Source organism: Hipposideros armiger, unplaced genomic scaffold, assembly GCF_001890085.2.
Source record: "Hipposideros armiger isolate ML-2016 unplaced genomic scaffold, ASM189008v1 scaffold_37, whole genome shotgun sequence".
In the NCBI taxonomy this organism is placed as follows: Eukaryota; Metazoa; Chordata; class Mammalia; order Chiroptera; family Hipposideridae; genus Hipposideros; species Hipposideros armiger.
The window spans coordinates 368,913-390,063 of record NW_017731387.1 but is presented as its reverse complement, the minus strand read 5'-3'; the positions used below and the strand labels follow the sequence as shown (position 1 = coordinate 390,063).

General features: G+C 38.9%; 1 protein-coding gene across 1 annotated transcript in view; it reads right to left on the bottom strand.

Annotated features, from left to right (window-relative positions):
• The window catches only part of CDC73 (cell division cycle 73), an 88,220-nt gene that overhangs the window by 56,108 nt on the left and 10,961 nt on the right, over positions 1 to 21,151 (bottom strand). The window contains exons 7-10 of the mRNA XM_019638098.1: positions 12,286 to 12,502; positions 8,555 to 8,653; positions 7,286 to 7,364; positions 5,489 to 5,553 (exon numbers count right to left, since the gene is read on the bottom strand). Coding sequence (XP_019493643.1) covers positions 5,489 to 5,553; positions 7,286 to 7,364; positions 8,555 to 8,653; positions 12,286 to 12,502 — 460 coding nt within the window. The remainder of the gene's footprint in view (positions 1 to 5,488; positions 5,554 to 7,285; positions 7,365 to 8,554; positions 8,654 to 12,285; positions 12,503 to 21,151) is intronic.

Here is a 21,151-nt window from a genome sequence, read left to right as displayed (position 1 = left end):
TGTTGCTAACAAAACACCATTATATTTGCAAACTGGTTCCTGTTTTCTCCTATTCTTAAAATGATCAATATGAAAACACTGTGAAACAAGGTGATGTTAACATTAGCACTAAAACTTACACAACAGTTTCCGATTACTTCTGACATATGCACCAACAGTAGCTCTGCCTATGCTTCTTTCAAAAATAAGTCTCAGCAGTTTCATAATCATGGCATTAGCTATATGGTCACTGGTTGATTAATTTTAAAGGGTATGTTATAGATATTAAACCTCTAAGATATTTAGATAGGCTCTTTCATGAAATACAAAGGTAAATTAATGGAGTATATTTATAGGCTTACATGAAAAGTACCATCCATTGTGCAATGGGTTTTCAATATATCTCAATAGGATACATAAACTTTTACTTAATATACATTAGAATATCAGTATGTTCCGTTGCCATAATACATTTTTCTTGAAGTATATTAGCATCAACATGCTGATTACGCTGACAAAATGTTAAGGTAAAATGAGATTTAATCTCTCTCACCACAAAGAAGGTTATCAATGTAAGACTAATACCCAGCCATCTAAGTAAGTGTTCACACTAAATACTGCCCAACTTAAAACAAAAAGTGTTTTCTGCACTATTCACCATTAAGTTTACAAAATATATTTTAATATAAAAATTGCTATAATAACTACAATTGATTCAGTGCTACAATTAAACAGCATTGACAGGAACGCTGCTACACAAGGTATGCCTACATGCATTCAAACCTCAGAGCAAACCCCCAAGGAAGTTACTGTCATACCTTTTTTCAGATGCGAAAATTACCTTTACCATAAAAGAAGAACAAGACCACTGACAGAAAGGTTAAATAACCTGCTCAACTTCATGAGCTGCTGAACGAATGGAAGAGCTGAGATTCAAAGCCAGGACTGACTTCAAAACCTGAACTCAGCGGTGTTTCCAACTGTTTAACTTCTCCCTAACAAGCCAGCGCTGCCCGTTTTAGAGCAGGGATTTCAAACTGCAAGGCCACTGGCGTCTAAGCAAGTGGACTGAAGAGGTGAAGCAGGCTAACTAGCGGCCACAGAAACGCGAGGCCCGTGAGGACCTAGAGAAAACCCCGTGATCTCAAGGCCGCTGCGGCTCAGACAGGAGTAGCTGCTGAGAAGCTAGAAGGGGACTCGGTCTTGCCAGAGAACATCTTGGAAGAGGGGAAACCCAGACTGTCTGCGCGACATACTCTTGTTTTTAAATGCTGGTGAGTAAAATAAAATTGTGAATTCCAACGGGTGCCTAGTGAGACCTCCCTGGGGCCCCAATGAGACAGGCAGAGTGAATGAATGGCTGCAGACACGCGTGCGCTAAGGGAGGCAGAGGATGGGCACGCACGCGCGTCTATGAGCAGGCCGACTGTCTCAGTCGAGGAAGGGACTGTCCTGCAGGCACCCTTACCACCCACACAGTAACCAGCCTTCTTTCAAACCTCTCTGCTGCCAGGGCGCCGATGCCTGCTTCTTGCTCACTGCTCCGAAAATGTGCTGTCCTGCAATCCTCAAGTTACAACTGCCGCTCAAACTTGGACCCGACTTCAAGTAGCATCACCTCCTCGGTGAAGGATTCTGACTCCTCCTAAACAGTCCCCATGTTAGGTTCTCAGGGCACAGCCACCAGTTCATATCTGAGTGGGTGACTAATGCGCCTTTCCTCCAACAGACCGTGTGTAACACCATGAGAAGGCGTCTGGGTCTGGTCACCAGCACAGCACATGGCACACACATCACAATCAGTGAAGGAGTATTTGCTCAGGAGGAGGAGGAGGAGGGAGGGAAGGAGGGGCCTAAGAAGCCCTCATCAATGGTCTCCGCCCTCCCTGACCTGGTCCGGACCGAATCCGGGCATCACCGATCCTAGAGCACCCGGACGCTTCAGGCCGAGATGAACATGCTGATCAACACTGACTGGGGATGGCCAAGGGCCACGAACCAGGGAGCGGGGGGGCTGCTAACGTGCGCATTCCTGCTAAGAAGAAAAGTTCCTGAAGAGGCTGAGACGCCGGGCGCTTCCACAGAGTGCAAGTTGAAGGTGGTATCATTACACCTCTAACATTATTAATAGACACTGAAAATCCACCCAAGTTTACTTACTATCAGAAAAATGGTTCCCCAAAGACTTATCCTAAGAACTACGGCTGTCAGAGTCAATTCAAATAATGATCTTAAAGGAAAGCTTTTGATCTGTACAATTTCAGAGTGCAAAATGTTTCCTCACAAATGTTAAGACAGCAAGGTAATCCAGAGTCCGCGCCACTCAGAACAGCGAAAAGAATGAAGAGGGGCTGCAGCACGTGGCCCTTCACCTGAACTTGAACCAGCCAGATGGGGAGGTGAAAATGAGACAGTTCCAAATTCAATTACCAAATCCTTATCAATAAGCAGAGGGAACTCTGATCATCTTTTCTTATTCCCTCTCCAGTGGGACCATAGGTTTTTTCTACTACCTGACTAAGAAAGAAAGGTCATCATCTCTTATTTACTACAGAATGAAAAGCACTGCCAAGTGGCACTTCCTTAGTCTAAGACAGCCCCTTTCACCAAAGGAATCCATGAAAACATACTTTGGTGTTCCCCACGCTGAATGGTTCCTAGTCCCACCTCCAGGATGGCTTCACATGCACCGATTCTGTGCAGCTCGAGGCCTCCCCAGTGCTCTCAACAGCAGGGAGCAAAGGAGCAAAGTGGGGACACATGAGCTTGGGAGACAGTGTGGCTGGCCTCTTGATCCACACACTGAAAACGATGCGATTCCTGCCTACACCATCTTACACATTACAGAACCCAAGTAACCCACTCTGGGGAAAGGATTCCCACTCAGAAAAGCCCTCAAACACCTCTTCAATATTTATATCTTGTCTCTCTGGAAACTTTACTATGAAGTGTATTTCTGAGCCTAAGTCAAAAGTTAACCAGCAACCCAACAACACTAACTTATTAACTTTAAAGACACCTAGGCTTCTGGCCCTGTACTGAATTTCAGTAAACTATTACTTTTATGAAATATTACCAAATATTACCAAAATATCCTGGCAAGGCATCCATTTCCATAAATCTCAATAACTTATGACTCTTACGAAATATTATCATAAAGCACATACCTCTTTTTATAATACATATAGAAAAAAATTCATTTGTATAAAAATTTTCTAACCATCTGCAGAAGTTGATTTATTAATTCATTCTTACATCTAAAGAAGTCTGGTGTCTTGAACTAGAAAGTTATGTAGATCAATCGTAATGTGAACTGATCCTATTTCAGTAACTGTGCATCAACTAGGCCTATCAAAGCCCTGAAGAACACGGCAGTGGGTAGGAGCCCCACCAGCCAGGAAGACAGTCACCTCTGGACCTCTGTCACAAGCTGCAGTCACTGAACTGCTTGTACATCCGGCGGACAGCATAAGAGGAACTGTCTTAACTGGACAACAAGGTACAAAGTTGGTGAAACTCATAAGCTCACAAATGAGGTGTTAACTCCAAAAGAAGAAAAAGGATGAAAAAAATTTAAAGTAAAAGCATAAGTCTGAGATTCAATTTAAAAAAAAAAAATTTTATCAAAGTAACTTCAAAGCTTTCAAGTTCACACTTCTCTATGTATTCTTTCTAAAAACTGCTAAAATGAATCAGGTCATAAGCAGCAGAGATTCAAACTGGGTATTAAAATAGTAAAAGCACTAGAAATCTGGCCATTTTTAGTCTTTCTGCTGCATTCCTACACGTACTCTTTTTGAGATTCATTCTTTCTGTAAAATCACACAGCACAAGTTCATTTAAATTCACCTCTATTATTAGCATATTCAGGAACAAAGCTTCTGATGAGGAAGCAGAGCCATTATCATTCTCATGGTGCTTAATTAAGAAGTTGTCCTTGGATTTTAGAGAAACTGTTTTGTAAAAAAAGAAATCACTATAAAAACTATCACCGGTTTTACTATTTGCATAGAAGCTCAGTAATGAAACCAACTGAATGGCATTTCAGATGAGACAAAAGTAAAAAGGACACCAGTAACCACAAAAAACTTACTTTGATGGCTACCAAATGATAACAACTTGACTTCCACAATAATTCACTTGGCAACGGCCAGTAGGCAAGGTCTGTGCCCAGGAAAACATCAATAAATGAATCTTTTAAGAATTTAAGTTAAATCTTACAACCAAGAGTTTCATTTTGAAGTCTGGAAGAACTAGGCAGATGTTATAAGATGGGTCTATCTGGTCTCTTTCACTTTCGCTTGATTCACTAGACCCCAGAGTCACAGGTCTTCCTGCTGTCACTCTACTGGGCTTCCACCTTGACCCTTGCGTTGTTTCTCACAGAATGCTCCATCCACTGCCAGGTCTCTGCTCCACTGTCACCTCCTCACAGAGGCTTCTCTCACTGCTCACCCTTAAGAAGCCCTCCCTGTCTTATTCACAGCTGCGGACCCAGCACCCAGAACAGGGTCCGACACAAGTCCTCAACAAGTACTTGCTGAATGAATTAAGGAGTCCTCATACAATTTCAAAACTACTAAATTAAATCTGACAACAATTGAAAACCACGTATACTATTAGCAAAAAATCTAATCCTCCATTCCAATTTGAAGTCCCGAAAAACAAGAAAAAAGTCAACTTTTAATATCAGATCCTCCACATTTATTTGCTGTCTGTTTCTGGAAATGAGTGAAGCATGGCAAGACATATCTTAATTCTGAGAAATCACAGCAAATGCACAATGACTCCACGTCATACTGAGTCCTCAAAGATCTGATGACTCCCAAAGACACAGTAAGCTTGGCATCAGTGTTTTAAATACAAAGGCACTCGAATGCATATACAAAATACTTTAAAGTGTACAGGGCATAATGATCTATAATATAAATATGCAAATGAGGTTAACACAATTCCTGCTCTATGTCACCCTGTCCTATGACTGACTAAAAACTAAGTGTCAAATATGGCTTAGTCAGAATATCGAGATATAATCATCTTTAGGGGGCTAAAAAGTAAACTTTGTTACAAGTGAACCAAAGGCTTACAGTCGTGGACACCCACATATCTGGTTCTGAAGTGTACACTTTATAAGCATTACATCAACCACAGCCATCGGCCCTTTTAAAGAGCATAAAAGATTGAAGAACCTAAGCCACTGTGGCAGAAAACTCTTCAAACTGGACCTTGCTACTCCTCACTGGCTTTAAATACTCCAACCAGGCAGCATCCCTCCTACCTGCATTAATCAAAACAAATTTTATTTAAACACACTCAACTCAGGTAAAAAAAAAAAAAAGTTAAGGACACCCATGAATCAAATGATCACCACGCAGACCTATCGGCATAATTGGTCATTAAAGCTAAATGCTTGAAATAGAAAAACTGGAGCAGAATAAAGATTTCCTTCCACATCTGCTACTCACACCAACTGCTCGAAACAGGAGCCTGTGCCGGCAAAGAAACTTACCGTTACAGACTTCAGGGTCATACCGTGGTAGGTGCCCATTGTGTCAATTTTGAAGCCTTCCGTTTCTATACAGAAAAAGGGTTCACTATTAGAATTTATGTATTTCATGATCAATAACAAATCTAACGTGGTAACTGACATCGTATCTTGACAGTTCAACAGTATAACAAAGCCTTGAATCTACTATACATATAGTTTAAGTGACATACTTGTGAAGATAAGTTTAACAGGGACACTAGCCTAAAAAAATATTCACTACACACTGACAAGCCCATTGTGTAGAAGCTGGTTAGACTACCTCTGCACTTGTGTTCAATAGTCAGGCAGTTGTTTAGGAATATCAAAAATTAGAATAAAATTTTTTATAACCCCCCAATTATCCATTCCTAATACTCAATTACAGTACTACTAAAAGCATCTATTATCATGAGAAGTCTTTAACTTATAAAAAGATGTGTTCCAAAATTACAATAGGCATGCGATGTAACTTGTAGAAAAGCCATACTGTAAAGAGGAGTAAGGTTCAGGACAGAGTCCCAACATGCCTTTCAATAGAGTCACATAATAAACATTTTACATACTGCAAGCTACACAGTCTCTGTCACAACTCCTGAACTATGCAGCTAGGGTGCAAAAGCAGGAGAAACACTATATGTAACAAATGGCACAGGCCGGTGTGGCCCGGGGACAGTTGGATTTGGTCTGTGGGCTCTGGCTGTGCACCCCCTACTTTCCATAATTCATTCCACAGTACACCGTGCAGGGAATAAAGCATGGACCACCGTCCTCTAGGGCATGAAGTTAGTACATGCTTCTGTCCAGTGAATGAAGTCATACACAAAGTTCGCTGCATCAGGCAATACAGCCTTAATGAAACTTAAATGGAGATTTCAGATTATGCAAAAAAAAAAAAATCATAAATGTTAGGCTTGCATTTGTTTCTTTCTCATTTTTTCATGAATCAAGTCATGATACATGAAGATCTCAAGAGAAGTCACACTGCCAGCAGTCCCGCCTCACTAAGCGCCTCACTAAGCTGACGTGGAACCAGGTCAGGACTGCATTAGCCATTACACCACGGGGCGTTCAGAGCGTACCACGTGAGGGCCTGGCGACAAGTGTACGCACCCCATGTTCTCATGGACACATTCATAATTTGGGAGACATAATTTGATAGAATCTCCACTCTAAAATAAACTTTTGAGAAACAGGACTAATATTAATAACAGCAAATACAATGTGTGTGCATATACATAAATACTATATATGAAAAAATATATAATAGCTTATTATATGCCAGTCACTATTCTAGAGACTCTACATTTACTAACTAGTTTAATGCCCACAGTAACCCTACGAGAGGTATTGTACTACTATTGTTATTAGTACTGTAATGCTACAAAGGAGGGAGTTGAGGCAGAATGCACTTTAAGTAACTCATCCAAGTTCACGGAAAAAGTAACTGTGACACAGGTATTCTGGGTCGAGAATCCATGCAGATAACCAAGGGCGGGCAAATTTATTCTGTAAAAGACCAGATGGTATTTTTAGGCTTTGCAGACCACACGATCTCTGTCACAACTCGGTATCACTGTCACAGCACCAAGGAGCCATCAATAACACCAAAATGAACAAGTACAGCCGTGCTCCAACAACACCATTGACAGTAGCATGTGGAGGGCCCAATCGGGCCTGCGGATGTTAGTTTGTCAAGCTCTGCTCTTAAACTTCAGGCTATACTGCTTCTCAAGTTGAGCACAACCACAGTAAAAGGAAAATAAAAAGTCAGTAACTTGCCTTCTTTTCCTTTAAATCGCTCCTGGTCATATCTGTTGTAGGCAGCTGGGATGGGCTGTTTGGTACGCAATGTGGGATCCTGTAGAAAAATTCATTATGAGTCACATGTTAATGTTTTAAATTGTTACTTAACACTCATAATAAAAACCACAATAAGGGTATTGTTTGCTAAGCTTTTTGCTTACTGTAGCCAGTAAGACAAAAGGGGGGAGTCATCGCATGCTTATTTCCAAGATACTGTTGAATCACATGAAACTAGCTAGAAGGATTTTCAACCAAATTGGAGGGTATGTTTGAGTTAAAATACAGGCACTATGTCATACATGAAATTTACTTTGGGGGGACCTACGTGGGACTCAAAGAGTGAGGAAGTCAACCTTCCAAATGGCTAAAGCTAAGCCCATTGAAAGGACCAAATAACCCATGATGAGGAGAAACACAATACATTCACCCGGAAGTCACAGATACCAATGATTTAAAAGAGTCCCAAAGTGGACACTGGTAGGGTTTCTATTTCTAACAGTGCTCAGTGATTGTCCCAAGCCACCGCCACAAGGCCCGCTACAGTTTACCCAACTCCTCAGAGGGTGTTTCCTAATTAACCCCTTTCAAATTTAGACCCAGGGATATCTCCAGGTAAGAATTACTGCGGAAGCAACTTCTAACTTCAGGTACATTGAAGCAACCAAAGGTTTAGAATATACTGACTGAGAAACTTTCAGATGAGATGTCTTCAAAATTACAATACTGAGGGCTGGCCGAGTGGCGTGATGGTTAAGAGCTGGCTTGGGACGCCAGAGGGTCCCGGTTTGGATCCCACATATGAGGGCCAGTGACACTGCCCTCCACAGCTAAGATGCTGAACAACAGCTCAACCTGGAGCTAGGCTGCCGTGAGTCGCCGGCGATGGCATAGGCTGCAGCCCCTGCTGCAGTGGGTTGCCATGGGCTACCATGTAGCCAGCAGCCAGCGTGAGCGGCCAGCAAGCCGCAGTGAGCGGCTGTCCAGAAGCCGGCAACTGGTCTGCCTCGCCCGGGAAGAGCGCAATGATGGTGCCAACTTGGGCCAGTGAAGCAACGTCCTCCACAACCAGATTGAAGAACAAAAGGACAGCAACTTGTCTGTTCCCCTCCCCCCGATTCCCCAGCACTGTTCCCATCCCCGCAATTCCCGAATAAAAATCTTAAAAAAAAAAAAAAAAAATTACAATACTGAAAAACAAGTGTCGTTTTCAATACAATGACTACATAAGCAGTAAAACATCCTTACCACGGGCGGCGCATTTGGGGCCGGCCGCTGCTCAGGTGCACGCCCTTCTTCTCTGGCTTTTACAGACTGAAGAATTGCGAATATATTCTTGGAAAAATTCTAAAATATAAATGGATTTTAATTAAGACCGGTTAAACATTCAAAGGCAGTAACTTTACTTAACAATCTCAGACTTTTTCTTCCTCTCAATTTTTCCCTACTATATCATGAGATATTACTATTACACACATAAGTAAAAATCAGCTACATAAATGCAGGGGAAGGGGTCAAAAGACCAACTATTGTAAATCCAGTCTTATTCATTTATTTTCCCTTTACTTAAACTGTGTAACTGGCTGCGAATTTATTCATAGTCTGCATTCATTCAAATTGGAACCAGGAAATAAGTTAAAGTTTAAGTAAAATATGACAGATGTGTTGTCAAAAGAGGCTTCTTAATTCTGAACCAACTACCACAGTCGTGGTCCCATTATCTGCAGGGACAGGCAAGGAGGTGCCAAGGCCCCCAGTGGATTCCTGAAACCACAGTGTCTCACCAAACCCTAACCACTTCTTCAACTGCCTGGAATGTGGCGGCTGCATCAACAGATGCAGCTTCTCCAATAATTCTTATATTTTTCAGGGTGAACCTATTCCTGAATCTGTGGAACCACCCCTTACTTGCAGTGAATAGCTTGGTGTCCCCTGTTTCAGGGGATCCCTTGCTGAAGTCTTAGTATAGGCTCAATGCTTTCAGGCACCAATACTTTCTGTAAACTATTTTCCAAAATGCACAAAAAGTGATGACAAGATATAATGGCACTATTTTAAATCTTTGCAAATTTCCTTAATGTCTGGCTTAATATAAGATAGCTGTGTTCTCAAATCTACTTCTACATTCATTGTTTCTTGTGATGTCTTGTTTTGTTCTGGTCAAAGCATATAAAAGAAAATGGAGCCTCACACAGACGCGTGGGAAAGTAGAGTAGTATAATCCCTTTCAGAGGACTGGATGTTCTTCTTTGATATCATACCAAAGCTCAGTGATAGTTCCTTAAAGGTTACTGCAATGTAGAAACCAGATCTGTAAACGTTTTGTACTATTCCTTTAAAATCCACTGGTCTCTTTTGTACATTAAATGGATTTTTTTGTTTACTCACACAATAGCCTGCATTGGTCATCTGGAAAATATTGATCACTGCAAATTTACCAAATATTAACACAGTGTATTATACACTATCAACAAATTACATTTGTTAACATCATCACAGATCTCACCAGAAGAGTCTAGAATTAGGAAGCTGTTAAGGTCCCAGTAGCAAAAAGAAACTTCCCAAAACTCTATCTTATAAAAGCTCCCATTTCATTGCTGGCAAGAAATACTGTCAATTGTGTCCCTTAAAGAAAAAGATTTACTTCCTTCATTTTCAAAAAACAAAATGTCCGCCAAACATAAAAGTCTAAGTAACAGTTATTCAAATAAAAAATGGTTTTCAGTGAGAAAGCAGCTGGTTCAGCACACAATCTAAACAATGACGTAAGTGTTATTCCTGGAGATAACCATCGTATTTCAGCATATAGAAGTGCTGTATAATTCAGATTTCATCAACCAGAATACTAGAAAGGTGTTATTCAAAAGTCAAGAGTTAATAAAATTAGCAAATTTTAAAATTTCACCAAGGACAGTATTCGTGAGTGAAGAACACCACTATGGCTGCTAGTAAAATGGGTGCCAATGCCTTCATTCATGCCAAGATCCAGCGGTGAACCAACCGCTGCTTTTGTACCAGGATTGCTAAGGTTAAAGCAGTGACTGATGCAAATAAAGTCTTAATACAATTAAGAAAATTGATAAAAATCAAATCTCATTACTTTAAAAATAATACAGTATTGTGTGAGAGACACGAACTCTGGAAAAATCAATCAAAATGTCATCACTATTTTTGTGGTAGAATTACAGGTGATTTTTGTGGTCCTTTTAAGTGATCTCTTTTTATCAACTTTTCAACGCTGGACAATACTAATTAACATACATTTAAAATGTGTTTTTAACGGCGTTATATAATCAGGCTGCTTTATGTGGGAATCTTCAACCTATCTTTTATTCCAGAAATCCATAAAATAAGGAGGCCCTGATACCTGGGAATAACGAAGGTCTGTCTAAAATTTTGGGGCCTTTGGAGCCAAGAGTACCTATAAGGTTTTTAGAGTTTAGCACATAAAACAGTATACAGAGAAAATATCAAAGTAGCTTTTTTATTTTTAAAAATGTTAATACTCACAGAAGGAAACCTAGTACCAAACAATTCTTAAATTAACCTATTTTTAAAATTATACAGTGATGCCAACACCACTAAATTAAATTAGAACACTAAATTTTGAAATGATGGTACAATCCTGCCACCTAGAGCTCAATAAAAATTGTTCATCTCAGTTATTCGAAAGCTTAATTGTCAGTCTACAAGATGGGGCACATCATCTATGTTTTATTTCTTACTATGAAATTCAGATTTTTCAACAATTATAATACACACTGGTAGAACAATATGTCACAATATTCAACTATGAGTCCCATATTAGGCTGTAAAAATGAGCATAAACAGATCACTTTATTGCAAACACAAAAATGGAAGTTACTTCATGTTCTCAGATTTCTCTAGAATTCTAAGCTCTAGAGATGATTTTTAATCTTGAGCTCAAGTACTTTGTAAAACAAGTCAAAGAACGCAAGAAAAATAATTCTTTCCTTCATATACTCTTTTCTAGTAGTTTGTTCTTACTGAAATGACACAGTAAATTTTAGGTCAAAATCCAAAATCTGCAAATGAAACCAGTCTGCCAAGACCTACGTACAGGTTCACTTGCATCAGTAATTCGCACTCTTGTACAAACCTTCTTACTAAATCCTCACTATTAACAACTGTGTATCAGTGCAGAATTAACATTTAGGAAAAAACTGGGAGGTGAGGGAGGGAAAGACAGATGAAAATATGTAAGTAAGACAAATCAATGCAAACTTTTTGGAGATCCATTGAGATAGTGGACATTCAGTATCTTTCAAATTTTTATCTTTTATAATTTAAAGGGCACACCTCCGTTAACAGCAAGTTGCTTCTAGGAATTAATCCTTTTGCTATACACACATAAATGCACAAAGGTGTATGTACTAGGATGCTTTTTAATACATTATGTTTAATCATTAACAGGAAGGTAGAGGAGAGAAAAGAAGGGAGAAGAGGAGGAGGAGGGGGGAATCCCATAATCCTATAGCTAAAAAATAAAAACTGACTCTATTAATAAGGAACAAATAAATATTGCTACATCTACACAAAAGAATATATAAATACTCACAGTAAATGTTTGCTGACTAATTTTCATTAGTTCTCTACTTTGTGGAGGAAAAGAATTAATAATATTAATGACCAGAGAGCTTTTTATCAATAGTTCCTATTCCTTGGGTTTAAGCAAAAATCTGCTCCATTAGAAAATTGGGCCACTCTTCGGATTTACGAATGAGGTGTAAAGCAAGGGGCTTGCACTTGAATTCAGACTTTTTCATCAGCTTCTCTGGTGACCAACAACCAACCACAGGGTAGAATAGAATGGCAAACATGGCCACTTCGATATCTACATTACCAAGCTTTCAGAAATAAACTAGAAACCTCCTCCTGACAGCAAATTTTAAGCAATTCTATAACCAATCACAGATTAAGAACACTCACTCTAATGACTGAGTAAATATTTAAATTACCTTTCCCGTGCTCTGTAAGATGGTTGTCCTTGTCCTCCACACTCTCTCTCTGCTGACAATATCTCGGGTCACATCTACCTCAGCGTCTACAAAACTCCTCTGTTTAAGAGCAGTTATATCATCATCTAAGTCAGTCTTGATAGTAGATCTTTTCTTAGCCATAATTTTGGCTTTGATTGCAGCAATTTTTTCCACTGACATAGCTTCAGACAAAGACCTGAAAGCAATTTCCTTTTTAAATTTCAAAGCAAGGATCTCTTGAGGACACCATAAATATATATTTTTACATTTGTTAAGTTCCTGGTAAAAATACTTTAAATGGCAATAATTAAAAGATTTTCTTCTTATATGAAAAAACGACATACTTGATATTTTATGATCATATAAGAGTTTTATAGAGCCCATGTAGAAATATTACTCTATGAGCAAATTAGTTATTTCTTAGAAGAATCAATGCAACAAAAATCTTCACGTTTTTTTTCATGTCTCCCGCCACCCAAGAGAGTAAAACTCATTAAGATGGGTACTTTTTATTTATATTTTCTGAGACTTTTATTTGCTAATGGCCCTCTATGTAAATTATGCACACACACACACACACACCCCAACATACATACACACGCATCCACACACACGCACACACACCACCTTGAAGAGGGGGATGAGAATTCATTCTGTAAAGAATTCAATGCTTACGTTACCCTTGAAATTTATTTCAAGATTTCAAATCTATATGTCATAATGTGCAACATACCAAATTTATAGTTGACAGAGGCTTTTAAATGCGATATAAACATATACTCCTTGTTATATCTGGAAGAGAAAACCATGTTTTGAAGTTTCCTTTTCTTTACTTGATTTTCAAATAACAGGCAAAATAGCAAGCAGAGGCTTTGCTTTCAGAAGAATAAAAAAAGACAACACCAAAAGTATAGATGTCATTAAGATGACAATCTTAAACTGTGTGTCATTTTTCACAATGTAAAATGAGAAAAAGAGTTAAAAAGTGTTTGGGTACCTTAACGGTTGACAAAATTATTACTCTAATCACAAGATGACAATCTTGAAATAGGTTTAAACAACATCTGGAAAAAGGACAGGAATTCCTGCATGTTTAAATACGGTAACATTACACAGTATACAAGTTTATATTAGGTATGAAGGTGCTTTATAGCTGATGCTCAATATGTACCTAGTATTTGACTCATTTTATAGAATACTGTGCAATTTTCCCTCAAAATTGAAAGCAGTAAAGCATACCTTGAGCCAAATTCAAATACTTTTCTAAATTTAATGCAATGTGCATTAGGTTTTTACCTCCAGCCAAGATGAAGGAACGGAGACTGGATTAACCCTCCTTCTTTGAAACAAGCAGTCAAAATACATGAAAGAACAGTTTACTAGATACCTGATATCAAACAATGAAAAACAGTTATGTCTAACAAATGAGAACCAAGTAAGGTGAGCCCTGTGTTTGCCATGGCCTCCTGCCTTGAAAGCTTCCAACATGGCACAGGGAGGAGAACCCGGGCCAAACTTCACAGTGGCCTGACCCCCTGATTTGAGAAAATGGAGCCGAGTCCAGTAAAACCAAGGTGGCTGGAATTCCCAGGCCAGAGGACCTGCGAAGAGAGAGCTGCACAGAAGGTCCCCCTTGCGTATTCCAGCAGAACACTGATGAGCACATGACTATGAGGAAACCAAAGCTGGTCTAGAATTATCCAAAAGGATAGAGCGAACAGTGCCCAGCGCTCACACAGGATGAAGAACAGCACCTGTGCCCACCAGCCAGACCGAAACCTCACATTCACGGAGCACCAGGTACTCAGAATGGTCTTGTCCCACCCACTAATGGGTGGGGAATAATTACCCTAACTGAACACTGTTCAAATAAGAAATCTTAAAATCAAGACCCAAAAGGAACAAACTTTCCAAGTGATTTAACTAAGTCCCAAAATAAAGCTTAAACAAAATAGAGAAATACAAAAATATCTAGTACTCAAAAAGGTAAAATGCAAAATGCCTAGTGTCCAAAGATTACAAGGCATGTTAAAGGAGCAGAAAAACAGAAGCCAGAATGAGGACACATCTAAATGAAAACCAACTGTACACTGACACAGATATAGGATTAGCAAAACAAAGGCATTAAAATAATGATAACTCTATCCCATATGTTGAATAAGTAAAGTAGAGACATGGACTATCTATTTAACCAACTTGTAGAAATTTTTAAAAATGTTGGCGAAAACAAATATACTGCAAATATAAGTAGAGAAGAAAATATTAGTGAACTACAAAAACTATCTGAAGTGAATAGAAAAAAGAATCCAAAAAAATACAAATAGAAAAAGAGTCCAAAAAGAAAAGAATATTAAATGAGCTGTTGGACAACTTCAAGGGGAGTTTGAGGAATTGGGAGTTCAGAAAGAGGACGAAATAAAAATAATATTTGAAGAAACAATGCCCCAAAATTTCCAAACTCAATAAAAATTAAGAACCCCAAAATTCCTTCAAGAAGCTCAAAGGAACTCAAGCACAAGAAACTTGAAGAAAATACCTCCAAGTCAAGTGATAATTAAATGGCTCAAAAGCAGTGATTGGAAAAAAAATCTTAAAGTAGCCAGAGAGAAAAAAGACACATTTCATAAAAAGAAAAATAAATACAACAGACTTATCATAAACAGTGCAACTGAGAGGCAGTGGTACAAGATTTTTAAAGTCCTTTTTAAAAGATGTTAAGTTAGAATTCTATATATCCAGTGCAAGTTTCTTTCAAAAAAAAAGGAAAAATAAAGAGTTTTCAGAAATAAAATGAGTTGAAAGAATTAATCACCAGTAGACCTGAACAAAAACAAATGTTAAGAGAAGTCTTTCAGGCAAGAAAGAAAAAAATGCATAAACAGAGCTACGCAAAGGAATGACGAGCCCTGGAAATGTTATCTGTAAATGTAGAGAATTTTTCTTATTTAAATCTCTTTAAAAGATAACTATTTAAACAAGAAGGAGAACACACATGCATATAGGGAAATGTATGACAACAGTTCCACAATGGCCAAAAGGAGAGATGGGGAGGCGGGTTAGTTCAGTTGGTTAGAGTGAGGGCTCATAACACCAAGGTTGCCGGTTCGATCCCCACATGAGCCACTGAGCTGTGCCCTCCACAACTAGATTGAAAACAACTACTTGACTTGAAGCTGATGGGTCCTGGAAAAACACACCATTCCCCAATAAAATCCTTTAAAAAAAAAAAGGAGAGAGATGCAAGTCTATTTACTACTGTTAAGGTTCCTCTACTATATAGTACATATGAGGGGTTGTAACACCTGAAGGTAGACTATGAGGCTGTACACCATGCAGACTGAAAACCCTAAAGCAAACACACACAAAACAGGTGTAACAGGCCAACAAAAAAGACCAAATGAAATTACATCAGTCATTCAATCTAAAATAAGTCCAAAACAAGGAACAAAGAACAGAAGAGACAAATATAAAACCACAGCAAAATGATCAACTAAAACTAACCATAGGAATAATCACATTAAGTGTAAACGGTCTAAATATATAAGAAAAGCACTTAGGCTATAAAGGCACACAGGTTAAAAGTGAAAGGATGAGTTTAAAGATGAATGGGATTCTGGAGATGGTTGCACAACAATGTGAAAGTACTAGCCACTATAAATTGTCCACTTAAAAATGGCTAAGGTGGGGGGGGGGGTGACCAGTTAGCTCAGCTGGTTAGAACATGGTACTAACAACACCAAGGTCACCTGTTCGATCCCCGCATGGGCCACTGGGAGCTGCACCCTCCTTATAAAAGTCAACTATGTCGTTTAGCATGAAAGCAATGTGTAACCAATGACCATGGCTGTTCCCCAATAAAATTTTTTAAAAATAAATAAATGGAAGAGGGAGTTGGGGAGTTATTTTCTAATTTTTTTTTATACACTTGGAACAGTGAGCCCCAATTTAAAATAAATGAGCCCCTTTTCTAAAAAATTAAAGAATGAAAGAGGGGACTTTTTTTTACTACAGATTCTAGACATAATAAAAGGATATTATGAACAACATGACGTCAATTGACAAATTCTTTCAAAGAAACACTCCATAAATAGAGACTAGCCTTATAACTATTAAAGAAATTAAATTTATAATTAAAAGCTTTATCTGAAATATATAAAAATAACTCAAAACTATACAATGGACGGCTTCATTAGTAAATTCTCCCAAATGTTGGAGGAAATAATGCCAATCCTAAACAAACTCTTCCAGAAACTGAAGGAAACATTTTCCAACTCATTCTGAGACCAGAATTATCTTGACATGAAACAAGACAAGGACATTACAAGAAAACTACAGACCTCATAAACACAGGTATAAAAATTTTATATAAATCTTTAAAAATCTAATTCAATAATATGCAAAAAGGATAATATATCATAATTGTGGTAGGCAGATTCTGAAATTATTATTTTTAAGATTTTATTGGGGAATTGGGGGAGGGAACAGCACTGGGGAATCAGGGAAGGGGAACAGACAAGTTGCTGTCCTTTGGTTCTTCAGTCTAGTTGTGGAGGACGTCGCTTCACTGGCCCATGTTGGTATTATCATTGTGCTCTTCCCGGGTGAGGCAGATCAGTCGCCGGCCATTGGATGGCAGTTCACAGCAGTTCATGAAAGCGTACACCAGCTGCCAGCCAGCCCCACTGCAGCCTATGCATCGCCGGCAACTCATGGCAGCCCAGCTCCAGGTCGAGCTGTTGTTCAGCATCTTAGCTGTAGAGGGCAGTGTCACTGGCCCTTATGTGGGATCCGAACCGGGGCCCCACTACTCAGAGTTGGCGTCCCCAGCCAACTCTTAAGCAACGCGCCACTTAACCGGCCTTGAAATTATTATTACTGATATCCACCTCTTGGAATTCACGCCCACATTTAATCCCCTCTCTGTGGGGTTTGTGGAATGCTGTACAAGAGACAGGGTGTCACGAAAGGTTTGCCTATAAAAAACTGTTAACTTCTATCTTGTCTTGCTTCACTTCTCTCTTGCCCTCTTGCTTGCTCACTCTGACGAAGCAAGCTGCTATACTGTGAAATAGTCTATGGACAAACCAAAGGTGGCAAAGAACCAAGAGAGTCCTCTAAATAACAGCTGAGGAACTGAAGTGTGTCTAAGAACCCGCAAGGAACTAAACTTTGTCAACACCCATGAGCCTGGAAGCAGGTCCTCCCGAGTCACATCTACATGAAGCCACAGTGCTACGAACACCTAATGCAGCATTCATTGTGAGAGTCCGAAGTAGGAAAGCCACCAACATCACCCCAAGACTCTACCCACAGGAACTGTGAGATAACGACTCTGTGCTGTGGATTTAAGCTTTGGGTTAACTAAGTTTTGGGTAAACCTGTTATGGAGCAATAGATAACAAGTAAAATAACCAAGCAGAGTTTATCCGTGGAAGATAAACATTCAAAAAATTAACTTAACTCACCATATTAACAAAAAAGAAAAACTGTGATTATTTCAGTAGAATCCGAAAAAGCATTTGACAAAAGCCAACATTCCTTTCTGATAAAATCTCAGCAAACTAGGAATAAAAAGGATATTTCCTCAACCTGTTAAAAGGTTATCTACAAAACAACCTAAGCTGGGTGACTGGTTAGCTCAGCTGGTTAGAGTGTGGTACTGATAATACCAAGGTTGCCAGTTTGATCACCACATGGGCCACTGGGAGCTGCACCCTCCCTAGAAGAGTCAACGATGCCACTGTAGCATGAAAGCAATGTGTAACCAATGACCATGGCCGTTGCCCAATAAAATTAAAAAACAACAACAACAAAAAAAAACCCTAAGCTAACTTGCTCATATGGTGAAACACCGTTTTCCCCTAAAATGAGGAACAAGACAAGAAGGTCTCATCTCAGTGCTTCTATTCCACATCGGGTTAACAAGTCTAGGAAGTGCAACAGGGGAAGAAACAAAAGGCATCCAATTTGGAAAGAAAGAAGTGAAGGCGTGCTTTGTGTAGACAACATGATTGAAATCTACCAAAAAAGTTACAAGGGCTAATGAATGAGTTTAGCATGATGTAAGGATACAAAGTCTATACCCCAAATCAATTGTATTCCTATACTAGCAATAAACAATCAAGGATTGAAAAATTTAAAAAAACACAAAAGCATCAAAAAGTATGAAATACTTATGAAGAATACGATGAAGACATACAAGCCCAGTACACTGAAAATTATAAAATGTTAAGAGAAACTGAAGAAACCCTAAATATTTCTCCTTTAATAAAAAACTATACTGTATTCATAAGTCAGAAGATTCAGTATTTTTAAGATGTCAATTCTCCCCAAAACTGTTCCACAGATTCAATGCAATCCCAATCAAAATCCCAGCCAGGGTTTTTGTAGAAACTGACACATTAATTCCAAAACTCATATGGAAATGCAAAGGACCTAAAATAACATCTTTTTTTTTTTTTTTAATTGGGGAATTGGGGGACGGGAACAGCGCTGGGGAATTGCGGGAAGGGGAACAGACAAGTTGCTGTCCTTTTGTTCTTCAGTCTAGTTGTGGAGGACGTTGCTTCACTGGTCCAAGTTGGCACCATCATTGCACTCTTCCCGGGCGAGGCAGATCAGTCGCCGGCTTCTGGACAGCCGTTCAGAGGCTGCTGGCTGCTCACGCGGGCTGCTGGCTACACAAGGTAGCCCATGGCAACCCACTGCAGCAGGGGCTGCAGCCTACGCCGTCGCCGGCGACTCACGGCAGCCCAGCTCCAGGTTGAGCTGTTGTTCACCATCTTAGCTGTAGAGGGCAGTGTCGCTGGCCCTCATGTGGGATCTGAACCGGGGCCCTCTGGCGTCCCAAGCCAGCTTTTAACCAACGTGCCACTCAGACGGCCAAAAACATCCTTGAAATGGAAGAACAGAGCTAACACTACCTGATTTCAAAACTTATTACGGAGTAATATAAACAGTGTGGCATCACCAAAAAGACAAACAGATCAATGGTACAGAATAGGTCCAGAAACAGGCCTACACATGAAGGAACAACTGGCTTCTCACCCAAGTGCAAACACAATTCACTGGAGAGCAACAGTGCTGCAACAACTGGCCCTCCATATGCACAGTATTGAACTTCAGTCCTTATTAAAAAAAAAAGTGCATTTTTACCCACACCACATATCACATACAAAAAAGTTAACTGACAGACTTAAGTCTGTTAACTGACAGACTTAAAAGTTAAAATAACAGACTTAAAAGTAAAACCGTCTTTTATTTCTATGTAGAAATAAAAACTTCTACAAGAAAATACAGGAAACAATTTTTGTTGACCTTGCCCAGGCAAAGATTTTGTATATACAACACCAAAACACAGTTCACAAAAGAACACACTGATGAATTAGACTTCATAAAAATTAAAACATTCAGCTCTTCAAAAAGCAGCTAGGAGAATGAAAAGACAAGTCGGACTGGGAAAAATGTTTGCAAAGCATGTGTCTGAAAAAGGACTATATCCAGAACATGAAACAAACTTTCATAACTCAGTAATAAGAAAACAATCCAGTAAAAAAAAGGATAAAAATGACACTTCACCAAAGATACAGGATGGCAAGTAAGCACATGAAAAGATGCTCACAACATCTTTTAATTTTAGAAAATTAAAAAGCCTGACTATACCAAGTGTCGGCAAGAATGTAAAGAAACTAGAACTTTTATACACTGCTGGTAGAAATGTAAAATAGTGGAACCACTTTGAAAAACAGTTTAACAATTTCTTAAAAAGTTAAATCTACAATACTTTATGATCCAATCAATGCTCACCTAGGTATTTACTCAAGAGAAATGAAAACATATGTCCATGCAAAAAGTTGTACACAGGTGTTCATAGCTTTAGTTGTAATAGACAAAAACAGCAACCGGTGACCGGGAAAACAAACTGTGTTACATCCATGTGTTACATCCAATGCAATAATGCTCAGCAATAAAAAGGAATGATCTACTGATACATCCAACAACATGGATGAATCTCAGAATTACACTAAATGAAAGAAGCCAGACCAAAAAAATGGAACATACTATATAACTCCATTTATCTAACTCTAGGGGAAAAAAACTACCTATAGTAACAGCATGTCACTGGAAAGGTATGGGGCTAGGTAGAGCACGGAATTATAAAGGAACTTTATAACTTTATGGGGCTGACATTATACTCATTATCTTAATTATGATGATGGTTTCACAGATGCATACATACATGAAAATTTATCAACTTATACACTTTAAATATATGCAGTTTATTGTACATCAATTATCTTTCTAAATCTGCATTAATTTTTTAAGTTAAACTTCCAAAAACATGATATTGTGCCAAGGAAAAATTATGAAGTGATTCTAATTATAGTAAAAGTCAGGGGCAACAAAATAAGACCACAGGCCAAAACCAGCCATGCCCATTCATTTACGAACAAAAGCAGTCTATGAGTACGGCCGTTTCACTACCATACAGTTGAATAGTTGCAAAAAGACATGACCTGCAGAGCCAAAATATTGACTATGTGGCACTTTACAGAACAACTTTGCTGGCCTCTAGCATAAATCAACAAGAGATGAACTTTCCTTACATGAGTGAGTGGCTTGGATTATGGAGTAATTTTTAAAAAGATCAACACAGTAACAGAATCAAGCTTTCCAGAAAGCCAAATTAGCACAATGGCGTACACACACACACATCATCTTTGGAACTCAGGGCACAGAGGCACATAATGAATGCAAGAGATACATGCAGAGAGCACATCAATATCCCATTTTCCACATGCATTTCCATACACCTAAACTGCCTACTTTCTACTAATGAAATTCT